Genomic DNA, 19,122 nt, shown 5'->3' with positions numbered 1-19,122 from the left:
GGTGAAACTTCACATGCGCTCTCAGGAGGGCATTCTTACTTTTCACTCCCGGCTTCATCATATGGAATATAGTAATAAGCATGGCATTCCCATCACCGGGTGGTAGTGGGAATTAAAGTTATTAAAAGGTGAGGGAGAATTATACCTGATAAGGGATCTGAGACATAGAAACGTGAAGTAGTCTCGAAGAGATTACGATCGGGTGGGGAGGAGACGCACAAGCAGGCCTGCAATGTCAGCACCCTGTGATAAATGTCTTAGGGAAGGCAGGGAGCGCCCCACGGGGGGGGACGTATAGGAGAGGCACCGTCCTGGGTCACGTTCCCTGGGAACAAGGACAGAGATGGGGTTCTTGTGTAAGTGAATAATTGAGAGATGCTCTCAAGTGAAACCTGAAAGGGGAAAGCAGCATAGGGCAGGGGAGGAGCTAGACCAGAGAAGAGGTGTGTAAACCTCTTCGGATCAAGTGTGTAAACTTCGGATCAAATCCGTATTTCTAGTTCTGTGACGCGTATTTTGTTCAGGTATTACACTTTTTGTGCTATGAAGACAGAATTGAGGAGCTGTGACCCTATGGCCCCCAAAGGCTAAAATACTATCAGGCCCTTTTCAGAAAAGTTTGCTGCCCCCTAGTGTAGGCCTCGGCCTGATCTGGTGGGGGCGGTGTGGAGCTCCAGAGCAGGCCCAGCACTGCAGAATTGTCCTACCTGGAGACGAGGTGCCTGTTTGTTCCTGCCGGGACTTTCATGCTTAGAAGAGCCCCAAACCTGGAGTTCAGGAGACAGGTCCGGGCTGGAAATATCAATTTGGGAGTCGTCAGAATATAGATGGTATTCAAAGTCTGGATGAGATCATGTAGAGAATGATTATAGATGCAGAAGGGATCTTTTGAGCCCTGGGGCATACCAATGTTTACAGGTCACGAACAGGAACGGCTCCAGAAAAGGGCACCCAGAAGGAGAGGCCTGGGAAAGAGGAGAAAAAGAGAGAAAATGGTTTCCTAGAAGCCCAGGAAAGAACACGCTTTAAGGAGGGAGTGACTAGCTGTGACAAATGCTGTTAGGAAAATGCTGTAGTCAGTTTAGGAGCAGGACCTGGGGCCAGCATGGCTGCCCTCACAAGCCCACAGGGAGTCCGTGAGCTCAGGGTTGGGGAGAGGGGCAGTGCAAACAATGCAAATACGCACACGCGCACTCACACCACGCACGTATGGCCACACTGGCATCTTTATCCGGGCCGTGTGAGACTAGGCTGGGATACAGAGGTCTGGGAACAGAGGCTAATTTTCGACAAGCACAGGTTCAGTGCAATTACGTGAGCAATATCCTGATCAGAATGAGTTCCAGAGAGAGGGAGGGAATTGGAGACAAGTGCAAACAGCACTTTCTAGGAGCTGTGTTGAAAAGGACACAGAGAAATGAGGGGTAGCCAGAGAATCATGTACAGTCAAGAGAGATCAAGAAATGATCTGGTAGAGAGGGGGAGAACTGCTGATGCACGAGGGGAGAATTACCAGAGTGACATTCTTGAGTTGATGAGAAGATACGGCGCTTGAAACAATGAGGATAGTTTGTCCACAGCACAGGGGAGAAGGCAGAGCTTGTGTGCAGAGATAGAAACAGGCTGATGGATATGACACTGGGAGCTCAAGGAAGTTCTCCTGATGGCTTCTATTTTCTCAGTGAAATAGGAAGCGAGACCACTGCTGAGAAAGAGTATGGGGGAGGAGAAGGCAGAGGTTCGAAGAAAGAGAGGAAAGGGTAAAGTGATCATCCAGAAGACGGAATGGCTCATTCTTGTGTCTCCTACAACATCTCTATTACTTCAGCAAGTATGTTCTCAGTGTCTATCATGTCCCAGCGCTGAGATAAACACCAAATGCTTCTTGAAAGAATGTGTGGCCATAGCACATCTTCAAATACATCCCAAGCCATGTTTTAGATTTGGAGCTGAGTGCAGCTTGGGTAGCTTGGCAGGGTAGGAGCAGTGGTGATCCAGATTTGGAAGCCAGAAGCTCTCTTTGGGCCACTGAAGAAGTCTCCTAACTGGTTTCTTGGAAACCATTTGTTGGGAGTCTTCTTCCTGAAAAACAAACTTGATCATGTCACAGCTTCCCTTTAAATCTTTCAATGAAGACTACAAGAGCTTGTGACAAATTGCTTCTAGGGAAGAAAACAGGAACATTGGGGTACAGAGGTGAGAAATTTTTCAAGTGTATCCTGTGTAGTGTTTGGAGGAAAAAAAATTAACCATATGCACGTATTCACTATTCGAAAGAAAAACAAAACCCCCTTCTCAAAAAAATTTCTATGGCTTTCCACTGCCTGTAGGAGAAAGAAAATCCTGCACTAAGTCTATAATGCTCTGCATGGTATGGCCATGCCCACCTCTCCGGCCTGATCTCATAATCTCTCTTCCTTTGGCTTTTTCCAAAGGGGCTACGTTGGCCTTCCCATTCAGCTGTGCTAGACTCTTCTAGGCCTCAGAGCCTTTACACAGGCTTTCCTTTCTGCCTCACTCATTCTTACGCCCAACCTCTCCCTTCCCTTTCTTTGCCGGTATATTTCAGTTGTCAGCTTTAAACTACTTTTCCAGGGGAGACTTTCTTGCCTGCATCCCCGATCTACACCAGACTTGGTCAGTTCCCACACTGACACTCCAGCAGCAAAAATTTATGAGAATCACGACGAAGTGTAATTTTGCCCCACTACGCCCCACTACACCAGGACAGGGTCCTCTGGAGCCCAGCACAGCGTGTGGCACACAGGGGGTGCTCAATGACATAGCTGGACGAAACTATGTCTCTGGCGCCTTCTCCATCCAAAGCAGCCGCCCTCACGGCAGATGAGGGGCAAGGAAGCCAGAGGAGGAAGGAGTCGGCGCCCAGCCATCCTTCTAGGCTTTCCCATTTAGAGGCCGGCCGGGGGTGACACAGCCGCTGTCCCTCGGTCCAGAGGGCGCGGCGAGAGAGATGGGGTGGGGTCGCACCACCAGTAGCCGTGAACGTGGTGCTCACAAGGTCGGACGGTTCAGAGGCATGGTGTGATGGATCTAGCCTCCTCTGGAAGGCTGCTGGAGCCAGACGACAGATTTGCCAGGTGTGAGTCCAAAAAACGGCCTCTTCTGCAAGAGAGGAAGCCTGGACCGCCGACTGCGGACAAAGGCTGCGAGGCAGAAAGGCCGCCACCAGCCTGGTCTCGAACTGCTGCGCGTCCACGGCGTCAGCTGCGCGGGGACAGCCCCGCAGAGCCGCCCACCCGGACGAGAAAACGCGTCCCCCCCACGCCTGCGCACTCGGGGCCCTGTGCCCCGCGCACCCAGACCCCGCCCCGGGGAGGGCCCGCGCGCCCGCCCCGCCCCCCGCCTCTGCGTGCGCACCGCCTGGAGCCCGCCTCCGTGAAAGACTGCCGGGCGCATGCGGCCGGGCTGGTTTACTGGCGGCCAGCGGCCCAGCGCGCGCGTCGTACCCCTAGCTTCTTAGCCGACGGCAGGCCTGGAGGCCGGCCTCAGGTAGGCTGACTCCAGGGATCCCGGGGGAACTGTTCTCCCGTGCAGGAATCGGCGGCGCGAGCTGAGCCCGGCGCGGGACAGCCACACCGCCGGTTGACAGACACCGTTTCCACCAATCAGGGTGAGGTGGCTCGCAGGCCTGACCAATGGGCTGCATGCCTAGCGGGAGTGGGGCGGGCGGGCGGCCAGGCCGGCGAGGAGCCGGCTCCCGCGCGCGGGGCCGCGTGGCCGGGCGCCGCTGGGAAGCCGGGCCGCAAGGGGCGCGGGGCGGCGGGAAAGGCCGCGGGGCCGGGGCCGTGGGGGCCGGCAGTGCCCATTTCAGCGCGGCCTGGCTCGGCTGACCCGGGGGCCGGGGATGACGCGTGGGACCGGGAGGGCCGTAGAGGCGCGGGAGCCCCTCTGCTCAGCCCTCCCGGAGCAGCCCCGGCGGCCGCCGCTCGGTGGGGACTACCCCGGTCCTCGCCCCTCCGGCTCTGGCGCACGGCCTCAGCCTGGCTGGGGGGCGGTTCAAGTCGAGACGCGCCGCCGCGTGGGGGATGGATTCGGCGGCCTGGCCACGGCCCCTCCGGCGCGCCCCGACTCCCGGGGGCGGAAGGGGCCTTGCAGCTCGCCCGCCCGCCGGGCTCCGGGTGCGGCCCCTCCGGCCCCACAGCCGGCCCGCTCCCCTCCCGGCCGCTCGGAGGGAGCATGCTGCGTTTTAAAGAAGTTCACTACGTTTGCGTGGCACACTTAGGTCCACACTCATTATAATGTCCAGTCCTCAACAGTCCTGGTGACAGGCGATGCGGGAGATTCTCACCCCATTTTACACATGTAAGGACCCGGGCTTTGGGCAGCTTGAGTGACCTGACAGGTCTCAGTACACAAGTGGTAGGCTGGAGGTGGATCTCAAAACATTTTTAACAACAAAAAAGCTTTTTTTCCTTTCCATCTTTGTTGAATTCTTCTGATGCATTTTTTTTTTTAAGATTTTTTATTTTTAAGTAATCTCTACACCCAGCGGGGGTTTCAATTCAACAACCCCCAGATCAAGAGTCACATGCTACACCGACTGAGCCAGCTGGGCACCTTCTTTTTTGTTTTTTTTTTAGAATTCTTTTTTGTTGTTGTTTTATAAAGATTGTATTTTTTAGTAATCTCTACATCCAAGGTGGGGCTCGAACCCACAACCCCGACATCAAGAGTCACTTGCTCTACCTATATAGCCAGCCAGGGCGTCTGATGCATCTTAATTTGTTACTTCTGTGCTCGAAAGCCTTCTGATGTGTCCATCGCCTTCAGAATAAAGTTCAGATAGGACACTCAAGTTTCCCCATGATTTGGTCCCTTGCTTACATTTCCAGCTTCTTTCCCCCTGTCTTCCCCCCATGTTTCCCTATCTCTTTTCTTGGCCCTACCTCTGTTTTCTGTAGATGGCCTTCACCTTCCTGTTCACTCTGTTCCCTTCCCCATGCTTTATGTCTTACAGTGAGTCCACTGCAAGTCTCTGGTCAACAAAGCAGGAGCAATCTGGATCCTCTCCCTGCCTCAATTTCTCACACCTTCTTCTGCTGGGCCATGATCTATACCTTGGTCTTGTCACTGAAAGCTTTCAGCTCTCTCTTCTCCAAGTATGCCTTTCATATGTTGTCCCTGTTTCCCACCATCACTGGATTACTCATTTATTTGTAAATGTTTTTTTCTCTAACTGGACTGCCAGCAGCTTGAGTTATGAGCCCAGATCTGATTAAGTTTTGTGGTCTCCGCTCTTCCCATAAGCAGCCTGAGGTGATCTCTGAAAATGGTTCGCTATTCACTTGACCCAGAAAATCATGCAAATCATGATTTTCAAGGAGGTTCAAATCTTTGTGTTTACCTTAACACACATGAAACCGCTCAGGCCATCAAGGGTATGCATATCCAAAAAGCCACCAAGTGTCTGAAGGATGTCACTTTGCAGACATGATGTGTGCCATTCTGTTGCTACAATGGTGGAGTTGGTAGCTGTGCCCAGGCCAAACGGTGGGGCTGCACACCGGGTCGCTGGCCCAAAAAGAGTGCTGAATTTTTACTGCACATGAACTTAAGGGTTTAGAGGTGACAGAGTAGTGTCCCCCCTCAGTGTCGTCATTGAGCACATCCAGGTGAACAAAGTCCCCAAGATGTGGTGTCACAGGCCTTACGGTTGGATTAACCCATACATGAACTCACCCTGCCACATTGAGATGGTCCTTCCTGAGAAAGAGCAGATTGTCCCTAATCCAGAAGAGGAGGTTGCACAGAAGAAAAAGATCCCAGAAGAAACTGAAGAAACAGAAACTTACAGCCTGGTAGTAAATTCTGCATAAAATAAATGCAAATACAAGTAAAAAAAAAAGAAAAAAAATTTTGTGGTCCCCAAAGTGTGTAGCACAGTAGCACCTACATGGGGGGGGGGTCGGTCACTCATCAGTGTGAGTGAGTGTGTCCTGTCAGCCTCTCCCACCTGGTCCTTGAGCACAGTGGAATCTTCACTGCCATGCACTGGGGGAGACTGCAGGAATCTCCCCTCAAGAGAGCTGTTACCCTCTTAAGTTAAATTGGGGCAAGTCAAATGCAAATGGATGAGATGAGTCTTCTGGAAAGTAACCTGCTCCATAACCCACTCGGACTTTCTAGGAACATCTAAAACTGAGTCTGAGACCGGTCATAGTGTCAGGGATATTCCTGATTAGAACACATCTAAAATGTAGCCACGTCTAATATTCATGTGTCACTAAGGAGCCATTTGACTGTGAGGTGACAAAAGTAGTATCCCCCCCCCCAAATATTAGGGAGTTGGGGTCAAATTAGTTTGGGAAAACTGTATACTGTATACCCATTTGGGGAGCTCACAGTGTGCATTAACTTATTAAAGGCTACTGGAGGTCTGGCATTAAACCAACTGACTGTTTAACAGCATTTCTCTGATTTATATGTCTGTAAAAGGCTTTATGGGAACCCCATATACATTTTGCAGAAACCAGGGAGCACGCTTTTGGACATGCTGTAACAGGATAGAAAGAGCAAGTCATGGTCTGGGTGTCTTCCTTGCTATCCAGGGGGGAAGTCCTTTTGAGCATTCTTACTTTGCCAAGTGTATTCATTCCTGCCTCGGGGAGGAGTGGGGCAGGGGAATGCTTGAAGCAGAACTCCCCAGTTTCCTTGTTCCTTTCTTAGCTTATTTTTATTATAATTTGGCTTCACATGAAGTGTTCCCGGAGGAGGAAAATGTCCTGGCCATGCCAAAGCAAGCATTCTCTTCTACTTGGAGATTGTGTTTCTCAGTTTGGTCACATTTGGATTTACCGACCAAGTGATGTGTCTGGGCCTCTGAAGCTAGGGGCCGGTGATGAATTCTCCCTGGCAAGCCTGCTGCGGTCGCCTCACGTCATGCCTCTGTCTTTCCTGCCTCCATCCACTCCTTTATCTCTCACCACATCTGTTTCCTCCCTCCCCGGCCACAGCTGCACTGCTCCTTGGATTTAATCGAATCTGTACTGTCTTTGAGTCCTCTGCCCATTATGTGCTTCAGGCTGGTTTGGTATCTGATGTTCTTTTCGTCCAGTATATATAGTTTCTCCTCATGGCACACCTGAGTGAGATTGCTGACAAGGAGTAAGTTGTTAACAGGAGACAACGACCTCTAATTAAGGGATTTTTAGGCTTCATTGCAACTCCTTTTAAATGTTGAAGTTCTTTTATTCTGTCTTCCAAAACCTGGAGAAGCTGTGTTTTCTTGGTGATACATTGTAGGTTAGCCAGAGACATTCTGTCTTTCGTGGGCAATCGGAGTGCTCATCCAAGATTGAAATCTTTTTTTCTTCCAGTGCAGGGAAAATAATGAGGTGCCTGCTTCCGTACCCCAGGGTCCGGTGGTTATGTCAGCCAGCATTTGGAGCATAATGTTTTATCAACAGAGCTGTTTTTAAATTTTTACATTTTATTTTTTATTAGGTTGTCTCTCAAGGTTGTTAGCTGTCAAAGCTTTAAACAAAAGCTGCATTATTAGATTAGCAAGTTGTTTTTCAACTCCTGTTTGACTAAAGCCATTCAGTGATCCCAAGAAGTATTTGTTAGGGTCCCACAGAACAACCTTCTGGAGTCTGTGGTGGATAGGGAAACAGGCTCCTGGAGGATGCAGAGCTAGCCTTTGAACTGAGATATGTGTGCTTTGTGGAGATCTGGCTTACTTGTAATTTTTCCTTCTCCCACTCCCAGGTCAAAAAGTAAAATGAAGTACATTCTAGTTACTGGTGGTGTTATATCAGGAATCGGAAAAGGAATCATTGCCAGCAGCGTGGGCACAATACTGAAGTCATGCGGTTTACACGTAACTTCAATTAAGATTGACCCATACATTAACATTGATGCAGGGACATTCTCTCCCTATGAACATGGTAAGCACAATGCATTTCTTTCTTTCATTAAAATAATAATTGTGGAGTAGGTGGAAGAACAGGGTCAGCCCTTGGAAATTGTGTGCATTTTGCATAACGTAACTTGCATTTCCTGCCTTCCAGAAAGGTCCTTGGTGTAGCAGAATTTGCTTTTCTCACCTAGACAGAGAGGAAGCAGAAATCTAAACAGGCAATGTAGCCATGAGCGTCTAGAGGTTTCTGTAATAGAAACCTCTGTCTGAGGGGGAAAAGAAGACCTTTCTTCCTTTCCCATTTTTGAGCTCGTCTCCTGTTGTGATGGTAAGAATGAACCATCATGGGCAAAACTTCTAGAATGACGTTTCAAGGAATGAACACTAAACAAAAGAATGGGGGAAACTTTGAGTTTCACAACTTTGTTTGGGACTAAAGTGTAGCCCACACGTTGGTTTTTTCTAATCACCAGGACCTTAATATCCGGTGTGAGTTCTGAAGGAATTCATGCTTTTTATCCCGTCTGAAACCTTTTTCTGCTCAAGTAGGAGGCTTTGCTGAAAGTTCTTTTTCTTTGGGCAGCAGACCCCACACTCCTGTAAAGCTCCCTATATCCGTGGCCCTGGAGGCTATGTTTTCCTTCCGCCCCATGCTCTCTCGTTACCTCCTGATTCATTACTTCCTGATTCAGACGGAGCTTGTTGGTAGGCTGGAAGTATGCTATTACCTTTTGGAGAATGGTTGGTGATTTTTCTTTTTTTTGTGTCATATTTAGTTTTCTAGAAATAAATTTCTCTGCTTCACATCAAGGTAACGCAGATGTTGTTCTATCCGCGTGTTTACATTTTGAGACTCACGTTTACCCTGACGTATGTTTTTCACTTCCCCTGACCATGTGTGCCGTTCATCACAGGTGAGGTTTTTGTGCTGGATGATGGTGGGGAAGTCGACCTTGACCTGGGGAACTATGAGCGCTTCCTTGACATCCGCCTCACCAAGGACAATAATCTGACCACTGGAAAGATCTACCAGTATGTCATTAACAAGGAACGCAAAGGAGATTACTTGGGGAAAACCGTCCAAGGTAAAACTGTATTTGCCTGCAAGGTGTAAAAAAATCTTAACCAGTTTGCTTTCTCTTGTGTGCAGAAATTTACTTTCTATGCAATTTCAGCCTGAAAGTGTCAAGGTATTGTTACTGACATATGCCTTTGGTTGAAAATTCAGAGCTGTACGGCTGTTTACTCAAAAAAAATCACGTGAAGAAACCCCCTGCCGCTCTGTGAATGGCACCGGAGCTGTGAGCCCCTCGAAGGATGTGAGTCCAGAGGGCTGCTGTTTTTATGTGTGAGGAGTATGAGTTGTTGAAGGCAGCTAGGTCAGGGCAGCGAGCCCGGTGGTGTGTATATGTCATGCATCTGGGGCTGATTTCAGCAGTGGTAGGAAGAGAACGTTCTTTGTGCATAGTGGTCTGCAGGCCGGTCATGGGCGCACATGGGCCTGGGGGAGTCGGAGAGGCGGGGCTCCAGTCCTCCTGCACCCTCACCAGCCAGCTTCACTTGTGTCTGTCTGTTGCCCTGGGGTTCTCCACCACGTTCATTTGGGAAAATTGCCACTCTTGAAAGGTGGGGTTGGAAAACCACTGGTCTAGTGTAATGGCGGAAGTCCAAATTGGTGGGGGGGGGAGGTGCTGAAAAGTGTCTTTTCTTTGAGTTATGAGAGTGACTCTGCTCTTGGCTTAAGACTTCGCTGAACTGAAAGCCGAGGGTCACGCTGACAGCCAGCTCTAGTCTGGGGCCGCCCTGGTCCGATTCGGGGCGCGCGGGGTCATGTTTAGATCGTAGCCCTGCCACTTACCAGCTTTGTGAACACAGGCAGATTGCTGAACCTCTTTGGGATCTGGTTCCCTTTTCTGTCAAACAGAGATAACACCTGCCCTTCCTGATTGTTGGGAGGGCAAGAAAGTCTCTCTGAGTTCCTGACACATAGAAAGGGGATCAATTAGGAATTAGGATGATCTCGATCAGTTTGTTGTTCTAGGCCTCCAGTGTATTCATTCGTGTATGCATTCGTTCGTCACATATTTCTTGAATACTCAGCTGTGGTCACACCCTCCCTGGCACTGGGGCTACGTGATGAACAAGACCAGTGAGACTGTTGCCCCCACGGAGGCCAGCGTGTGGGTGACACAAAAACAAACCGATGAAACAAGATGTCTGATGAGAGCTGTGAAGGAAGTAAACAGTGAGGAGAGGGAGTGCGTGGGGACAGCCTGTTTGGACAGGTGGTGAGGGGGAGTCTCCACGAGGGGGCATTTGCGCTGAGAGGCCGGCCGGGGGCCTGTGGAGGAGGGGGCACAGCCAGCGCAGGGGCCCAGACTGCGGGCGCTCCGTCAGGGAGGTCGGGGGGCCGCAGCCAGGTTACCCAGGACCTTCTGGGCCATGGCCCCGGAGTTTGGGTTTTACTCAGAGCATTGGGAAGCCACTGAAGAGTTTAAAACAGGGGAGGGGGGGAGCTCTGTTTTGCATTTTTAAAAGATCCTCTTGGCTGCTGAGTGTGGAATAGATAATGAATAGCCTTGTGCCTGAGGCCCTGCTGGTTAAACAGGCAGCAAGTTAAACAGTAATCCCTGCCCCTGAGGGGCTTGCCTCCTGAGTCCTGGGACGAGGATTTTAACAAGTGTTGAGCAGTAGCCGGCTTTACCCAGGGGCACCGGCCCGCGAGGCACTCTGCTCAGCATTTTACCAGTGGTGTCGCATAAAATTCCCACAACTTTGAAGTAGAAACTGTTATTTCCACTGAGCGGATAGGGAAATCGAGCTTAAGAATAGTTAAGTGATCACTCAAGGATCCGGACCTGATGAGTGGTGGAACTGAGGTATGAATCCAGACATTCTGGCCCCAGAGGCTGCGCTCCTGACGACCCTGCCCTCCCGTACTGTCTCTTATCCGGGGGCTGTTTATCCTTTGGTAAGCTGGAACATCCCGGAACAGGGGCCTGGAAAGCACCCCGTGTGAAGTGGCTGCCTTCAGCAGTAAGTGGTGCGGGCGGCCAGCGGGTCTGATGAGTGGGGTGCAGCCAGGGTGGCCTCTGCACAGGGTACAAGGGCTCTGATGTGGGTTCCGGACACACTCTTGGCCTTACGTTCTTGTGCGTCCTGCCACAACTTGGAAACCTGGAAAGGAGGCCACAGGGAGTATGAGCTCAGAGATTTTTAAATGCCGTTTAAGAGTGGTCTCAACAGGGGCGCCTGGGTGGCTCAGTCGGTTAAATCATCCGCCTTCGGCTCATGTCACGATCCCAGGGTCCTGGGATCGAGCCCCGCATCGGGCTCCCCTGCTCGGCGGGGAATCTGCTTCTCCCTCTCCCTCTGTTCCTTCCCCCCTGCTCGTGCACTTGCGCTCTCTCTCTCTCTCTCTCTCTCAAATAAGTAAATAAACACATCTTTAAAAAAAAAAAGAGCTTTTATCAAAAAAAAAATAGTGGTCTCAATAATATTTTTATGACCCCATCACTACTCTAGGCCAAGACTGCGGCACGTAAGTGTGTCTGCCTCGCACGTAAGTGTGTCTGCCTCCGGGGCTCCTGGGTGGCTCAGTCGCTAAGCGTCTGCCTTCAGCCCAGGTCGTGATCCCAGGGTCCTGGGATCGAGCCCCGCATCGGGCTCCCTGCTCAGCAGGAAGCCTGCTTCTCTTCCCCTGCTTGTGTTCCCTCTCTCACTGTCTCTCTCTCTGTCAAATAAATAAATAAAATTGTCTGCCTCCACCAGTGCTGACAGAAAAGTGTAAGGTATGTATTTCTTTTCTCTTTTCCAGTTGTTCCTCACATCACAGATGCAATCCAGGAGTGGGTCATGAGACAGGCATTGATACCTGTGGATGAAGATGGCCTGGAACCTCAAGTGTGTGTTATTGAGGTTTGTATGAGTCTTTTCTAACCAAATGTACACGTTCACCTCCTTAGTCTGCCATCGGCACCTGATAAGACAGTGCCCCATGAGGCCCTTGACCCTCCTCACTGCAGTGGGGCAGGGCTGGGCACAGAACTAGTCATGGGAATGGCCACGCCGTTGAAAGCAGTCCTCTGTGCGAGCGGTTCTCTTCTTCAGCCTGTGTACATTCGCTCACTGTGGGCTGTACCAGTAAGAGCGGCAGGATACGTTTTCCTCTGTCTCTTGAGAATGTCAGCTGACCTTCAGCTCTCCTCTGGTAGGAACGTTCATCTCTCTGAATGAGCCCCACTGCTTTCCGTTTCTTTATACCTGTTCTGCTGGTCCTAGCTGTTGGATCTGTGTTCCTACAGAAATAGGGGACTCAGAAATTCCAGCAGTTTGTTTATAACTGATACTTTTTCATACAAAAGTTATTTATGGCTAACTAAGTAGATAAGATTTAGGTTTCTTTGCCTCGTGACTTTGTACAAATAAAATTTCTAGTGTCTCTTTCACCTGAACTTTTTCTTGGCCAGATCTATAACCTTGGGGAATGGAGAGCCTGTCCAGAAAAGTAACCTTTCAGCATAAGGAAATGTCAATTACTGCTAAGTGACATTAGCCGGGCTCAGAGAGTCCACATTATGCTGTTTCTGATCACCGGGCTGAGATGATGAGGTGCATTTGTTAGAAAACTAAAGCACGAGAGGAACCTTTAGCGCTTGACCTCTACAATAACTTTGTTCTTGTAGCTCGGTGGAACAGTGGGAGATATAGAAAGCATGCCCTTTATTGAGGCCTTCCGTCAGTTCCAGTTCAAGGTCAAGAGAGAGAACTTTTGTAATATTCACGTCAGTCTCGTTCCTCAGGTAAGGCACTGGAGTTTTACTTTGGGGGGCTGGAGAAGAAAGAGAAGAGGATGGCTTTCATCCCTTACCTGTTTTAGATACGTGAGGTGCAGGAAATAAAGATCTTCTTTGTGAATTTAAAATTATTCTAATCATACTTTTTGAAAAGATCAGATGGAAAACATTTAGAAGAATAGCCAGGGAAGTTGCATTTGAAGATGGTGGGTTGAAAATGTCCATTTGTCTCTACTACATGGTGAAACCCTGCTATAATTAGAGTAAAGGGAATTTTTTTTCTTTTAAAGAGAAACACTCACAAAGATAGATAATATGAAGGAGTCAATGGGAATGAAACATGGGAAGCCAGAAAGCAGGTAACGTGTAGGAAGTGAAGTAGCTGCTGCTTCAGACGTGGGAGAGCAGGATCGTGAGCCCGCAGCAGGGCCGGCTGAGAAGCAGCCCTCTTTGCCCTGCACAACCCCCAAAGGCTCAGGAAGGGGCAGCGCTGCGTGCGCTCGGGGGCTGGGGGCATCTCATGATAACTGCTATTTGAGAAGCAGCTAGAACCCAGCATCTCCTTCCCTAATGTGCACACTTGGACATCAGTCCCTTTCCCACCTTGGCAGAAGACTGAAGCTTTTTCTCTGGAGAGGGATTCTAGATGTGCAGATACTAGCAATAGTTAAGAGGGGTAATACTGAAGTAAAACCATGGGGGTAAGCTCACTTTAATGCTGTTGGGACACCCTGCTTTCTTCTGCCATTCGGTTCCAGAATCATCACAGCCAGGCTTGGACTGTCCACGTGAGGTTCACGATGGGGTCTATGACTAGCCCAGGAAAAAACACACTGCCCTCAGAGTCTCCCTAGTGAAATAGTGAGGACCCAGGGTCCTCCCACCCACTCACTCAGAACTTCCAGTTAGCTTTTAAATGTCAGCTGGTGGCCAGTGATCACCAGACATTTGGAGAAAGCACCTAGATGCACAGAAATCAAAACAATAGGACAAAGGGGAACTCACAGAAAATTTTGGCTCTGGAGGAAGTGGAAACTTAGAAACCAGAACAACCTGTCATTAATGTCCTCAGAGAGTCAAAGGGGAGATAAACTGGAGATAAGAAGGGGGCATTCAGAGAACAGAAAAGAATTCTTGGAAATTAAAAATGGGATAGCAGGAATGAAAAACTTGAGAGAAAGAAGGTGGAGGAACTACCCCAGGAAGTACCCAGGGAGATCAAGAGAGAGGAAATGGGAGAGCAGGGGTAAGAGAATGAGAGGACTGGGCTAGGATTTCCAGAAAATACTAGGGAAACAGAGAGGGACAAGTCATTGGAACCAGGGGTCAGCATACTGTGCCCACAAGGCCAGATCAGCCCACCCCCCGTTTTTGCAGATAAAGTTGTATGGAAATACAGCCGTGCCCACCTGTTTATGTGTTGTCTATGGCGATTCTGTATTCAGACAGCAGAGTTCGAGTCCTTGTGACAGACTGCATGGCCCATAAAACCTAAAAGTACTCATTACCTGGCCTTCTACAGGAAAAGTTTTCTGATCCTTTGATCTAAATAATTCAAGGAGATTTCAGGATGTTAGTTTCTAGATTGAAAGGACCCACCGAATGCCCAGCATACTGAATGGGAGATGACCCAGAGCAAGAGCACATCACTGTGAAATTTCATAACCATGGGGCAGATACTCTAAAAGGCTGTAAAGAGAAAAACCAAGAATTAGTAAGGCATTACACTTTTTAAGCAGCAATACTAGAAGCTAGAAGACAGTGAAGCTATTTCTTTACAAGTGCTCAGGGAAAAATGCTTTCCAGCCTAGAATTCTGTACCCAGCAAATCTGGGAAGCGTGAGAAGAGAATAGAGATAATTTAGTACTTACAAAGCTCAGCATGCCAAGAAAACAAAACAAAACAGAAACACCAACCCAAGAAAAACAAACCAAATTTGGACAGAAAGGTGCATGGTTTACGATGGGCAGGATTTAAATACTGAAACGCATGTAACACTGGAGAGAGATCATGAGATGGGCTGTAGGCACAGGACAGGTGCCTATGTAGTAGGGAGAGAGGGTTCCTCCTCATCTAACAGGGGGATCAATAGGAAATGTCTCAAACTACGTGTCAAGAAGTAGCATGAAGCATACCAGAAGGATCATTTAAGAGTGGGAGGGTGGCTGCCCTGGGGTTTGGGGAAGGGGAGGGGCTCGGTGGGCACCAGCACCACTGTCATTAGGACGGACCTTGTGGAACTGACTCTAAAATACGTGTACGTGTGCCTTTGACAAAAAGGAAAACAATTAGACACTGATCAATAAAAGGGGTTCAGAGAAAATTCATCCTGAAAATTCTTTATCCTAGAGAAATGAACTTTTTTTTCCCTTTTGTAAAATAGCCAAGTTCAACAGGGGAGCAGAAGACCAAACCCACCCAGAATAGCGTTCGGGAGCTCAGAGGGCTCGGGCTTTCTCCGGATCTGGTAAGATTTTATGATTCCCTGGTTTCAGCGTGATCTTGTATGCCTAATTAAATCTCTCCTCTGTGTACCATGCGACTTCACTTATATGGAATCGGAAAAACAAACAAAAAGCAGAAACAGACCGATAAAGACAGAGAACAAACTGGTGGTTGGCAGAGGGGAGGGAGGAATGGGAGCCACAGACTTCCGGTTAGGGAGTGACTGAGGCCCGGGGTTGAGGCGCTGCCGGCTGCGCTCGTGGTGAGCACGGCATAGGGCAGGGAGTCCGATCGCTGTGTTTTGCTCCTGAAACCCATGTAACATCGTGTGTCAGCTGTACTGCAGTTAAAAAAAAAAAAAGAAAGAGAAAGAAAGAAGGAAAAAGATAAGATGGAGGAAGGAGGGAAGGAAGGGAATGAATGAATGAATGTATATATGTATGTATGTATGTATGTCTGCTCCCCAGCAGATAAGACCTCTGTTCTGTTGGCATGCTTTTCGATGATGGTGGGGAAACGGTTAGTGCTTTGAGCCTCACGGGCCTGCATGAGGTCGTGCCTTGTCGCTCCTCTGCGTCCATCATTCGCTGTCCCCTCCCTCCTACCCAAGCCTTTACCTGAGGAAGGCCCCAGCTGGTTCCTGGAGTTCGTGATCTGCGTGTTCATCTGCACCGCCACCCTGTTAACGTTTCTCCAGCGTGGGATTTTAGGAATTTCAGTTTTGAAAACAGGTCCTGTTTTCATAGTTGGCCTGCATTGTGCTGGAGTTAACATTTTCATCCGGCTTCATGGGGTGATGTCTGTTTTCATTTCAGTCAGGAAAAAACCCCAGCTCCGTAATCCCTTTCTTCTGTCTGAATGTCTTACTTTGTTTACTGCTAGGTTGTGTGCAGGTGCTCAAATCCTCTCGACACGTCAGTGAAAGAGAAAATCTCGATGTTCTGCCACGTCGAGCCTGAACAAGTAAGTCGAAATTCCACCTTCGCGTCAGTCGTGGTTTGCTTCTCGCTCTCCTGAGGTCTCTTAGCCACTTTGACGAGGCTTGCTGCTTATCTCTCAGTTCAAGACAGTAGACTGTTCATGGGAACTGATGCTGTTGGTCTGTGGTTTTCTGGACATACTCGACCTCTCCGGCCTCGTCTCTCCCTGCTCCGTGTACTCTTCGCTCCAGCCACACTGCATGGTGTCGCCCTCCCCGTTGGCCTGGCTGTCTCCTAATCATTTTCATCCTCCAGGGCTCAGCCGGGACACAGTATTGTCCGAGAAGCTTTACCTGTCAAACCGCCTCCCCCTCAGACCTCAAGGTTGATCCTTCTTGGGCGACCTGTGTGAGTCACAGGTGCTGGTGGTGGGCCTGTTACACTGCCCCTCGGTGTGTGTGTGTGTGTGTGTGTGTGTGTGTGTGTGTGTGTCCGTCCCCGTTAGCTTCTTGAAGGCAGGGACCACTTCATTCAGCTTTATATCCCTGGTGCCTAGTGTCTAAGGTGGCGTGGGCTCTAAACCTATTTTAGTCTTTTCCGTTACATGTCCTCATGGAGGGTACCTATTAAATAGGAAATTCAGAATTTGGGGACCTGTTCTATGTCCAGTGTGGGGCACGGTCGGGAAGGCCTGGTGGTGGTAAGTTGAGACTATGGCTGCGGGTCAGTCAGCTCGGCTGAAGGAGAGGAGCAGGGAAGTTGAGGTCCAGGAATTTGTGATTAGGCTGTGAGTGGTTTGCTCTGCTGCTGGGTTACTGAGGCTCAGGAGATGAAGCAGGAGAGCCCGGCTGGCCTAAGGAGGAGAGAAGGAAGCAGCAGTGTTCAGATAAGAACAGTTCATTTACGAGACTACAGGGGATATGGAAGCGAGGGTCAAAAAGTTAAAGTCACTGGCATTGAAGTGAAGAGAGCAGGACAGCCTCTGACCCCCCATCTCCACGAGCACTCAGGTGTCTGGGTGTGAGCGTGGCCCGGGGCCTGAGATCAGTGTTCCCAGTGTGCTTCCCAAGCTGGGAGCTCTGTCTCAGGAATTCTGCTTCCTGCCAGATACAGATCTTTGACTTAACGGTGGACTAAGTCCTAGGAAACCTGTTGTAAGCTGAAAATATCCTGAGTCGAAAATGCATTAACAGACCTAGCCTGCTTTAAATGTGCTCAGAAGACTTATAATAGCCTACAGGTGGGCAGAGGCGTCTAACACAAAGCCTGTTTTACAATAAAGTATTGACTCTCTTGTGTAATTCATCGAACATGGTACTGAAAGTGGAGAACAGAGTGGTCATATGGGTACAGAACAAAGCATGTCGGTTGTTCGGCCTGGTGACGGTGGGGCCGACTGGAGGCTTCGGCTTGGTGCTGCGGCCCCACATCATGAGAGACTGAACGGCCTGTTGCTAGCCTGGGAAAAGAGCAAAATTCAAAATGCAGAGTACCCTTTCTACCGAACGTGTGTTGTCACACCATCCTAAAGCAGACATTGTAAGTCGGGAGCTGTCTGTATGTAGAGCATCAGAATAATTTCATTGTTAAGAACAACCTTCTTAGGCATTTCATTTGTCTGAGGTATTTCTATCCTAGCAAGTGAAGGTAATTCAATTCCGTGATAGGATAGGTTATTAAAAAATACTATTAAAAAGTGACAGGTGTGTCTAGATTTAAGTTTGAATTGCAAATCTTTCGCCTATTTTTTGAGTTACTTATCTTACTGAGTTATAGGAATTCTCTATATTCTGAATAATAGTCTTTTATCAGATATATGATTTGCACATTTTTCTCCAAGTCCATGGCTTGTCTTACTTCTTTAATGGTATCTCTTGGAGCACAAAAGCTTTTACGTTCTGATGAACTTCAGTTTATCCATTTTTCTCTTTATAGGTTGTGCTTTTGGTATCCTGTCCAAGAACTCCATTTAACAAAAAGATTTCGTGTTTTCTTCTAAGTTTTATAATTTTAGGTCTTATATTTAGGCCTGGGATCCATTGTGAGTTAACTTTTATGGATAGCAACTTTCTAATAAAAGTTGAAATTCGTCTTTTTGCCTGTGGATACCCAGTTGCTCCAACTCCTTTTGTTGGAAGGACTGTCCTTCAATAGTAATCTAGAATGTTTTTCTTATTAAAGGTGCTTTTTTTAAGATTTCTTTATCTTTGTAAAGTTTTTTTTCTAGGATTATTTGTAGGTATTCATAATTTTTGCAACTATATGAATGGCGTATTTTTAAGAATGACAGTTCCTAGGAGCCCCTGGGTGGCTCAGTCAATTGAGCGTCCGACTCTTGATCTCAGCTCAGGTCTTGATCTCAGGGTCATGAGTTCAAGCCCCATGTTGGGCTCCCCACTGGGCATGGAGCCTACTTAAAAAAAAAAAGAAATTACATTTTCTAATTAGATATGACCCATGTATAGGAACCCTGCTGACTTCTGCTAATTGATCTCAAGCCTAGCAGCCTTGCTGAAATTCTGCTAGTTCTGTTTACATGTAAATTCTAAGGGTTTTTGTGGATAAGGAATAATACTGTATGCAGTTCTTGGCAGTTGTTTATTTTCCAGTTCATATATATATATATATATTGTGTGTGTGTGTGTGTGTTTCTTATTTAATTGTAGTGGGTAATATCTTTAGTACGTTACTGAATAGAAGTAGCGATAGTGGCCAGTTTTGCCTTGTTTCAGACTTTAAAGATTAAGCATTAATATTAAATATTGAGAACCAAATGATGTTTGCTATGGGCTTTTTTTTTTCTTTATGTTTTTCACATTTTCCCTGATAGTCCTAATTCACCAAGAATTTTTACTATGGCTTGGTTTTGAATTTTTATTAGCTCTTCATCCACTGAGGTGACTTTTTTTTCCCCTTTTTAATCTGTTCATGTAGTGAATTCCACTGTTAAATATCCTAATGCAGCGGTTTTCAGACTCAGCCTGAAAAACTACTTATGCCTGCTTCCCCCCCCCCCGTTCCTGAGGTTCTAGTTTATGTGGCGTGGGGTGCACTGTGGGTTTGTGAATTTTTTAAAAGCTC

The 19,122-nt window shown here is 48.3% G+C and overlaps 1 protein-coding gene across 2 annotated transcripts in view; it reads left to right on the top strand.

Moving 5' to 3' along the window:
• The first annotated feature begins 3,371 nt into the window (after positions 1-3,371).
• CTPS1 (CTP synthase 1) overlaps positions 3,372-19,122 on the top strand; it is a 31,220-nt gene continuing 15,469 nt past the window's right edge. The window contains exons 1-7 of one of the 2 annotated variants that reach the window (XM_036102923.2): positions 3,372-3,631; positions 7,729-7,907; positions 8,794-8,964; positions 11,697-11,797; positions 12,565-12,681; positions 15,060-15,143; positions 16,004-16,084. In XM_036102923.2, the coding sequence (XP_035958816.1) occupies positions 7,742-7,907; positions 8,794-8,964; positions 11,697-11,797; positions 12,565-12,681; positions 15,060-15,143; positions 16,004-16,084 (720 nt within the window). In that variant the 5' untranslated portion in view covers positions 3,372-3,631; positions 7,729-7,741. The remainder of the gene's footprint in view (positions 3,632-7,728; positions 7,908-8,793; positions 8,965-11,696; positions 11,798-12,564; positions 12,682-15,059; positions 15,144-16,003; positions 16,085-19,122) is intronic. The other variant, XM_036102924.2, reaches the window with a different exon arrangement.

This window comes from Halichoerus grypus, chromosome 5 (assembly GCF_964656455.1).
Source record: "Halichoerus grypus chromosome 5, mHalGry1.hap1.1, whole genome shotgun sequence".
Classification (NCBI taxonomy): Eukaryota; Metazoa; Chordata; class Mammalia; order Carnivora; family Phocidae; genus Halichoerus; species Halichoerus grypus.
The sequence above is the reverse complement of the archived record's forward strand: the minus strand, read 5'-3'. Positions and strand labels throughout refer to the sequence as shown.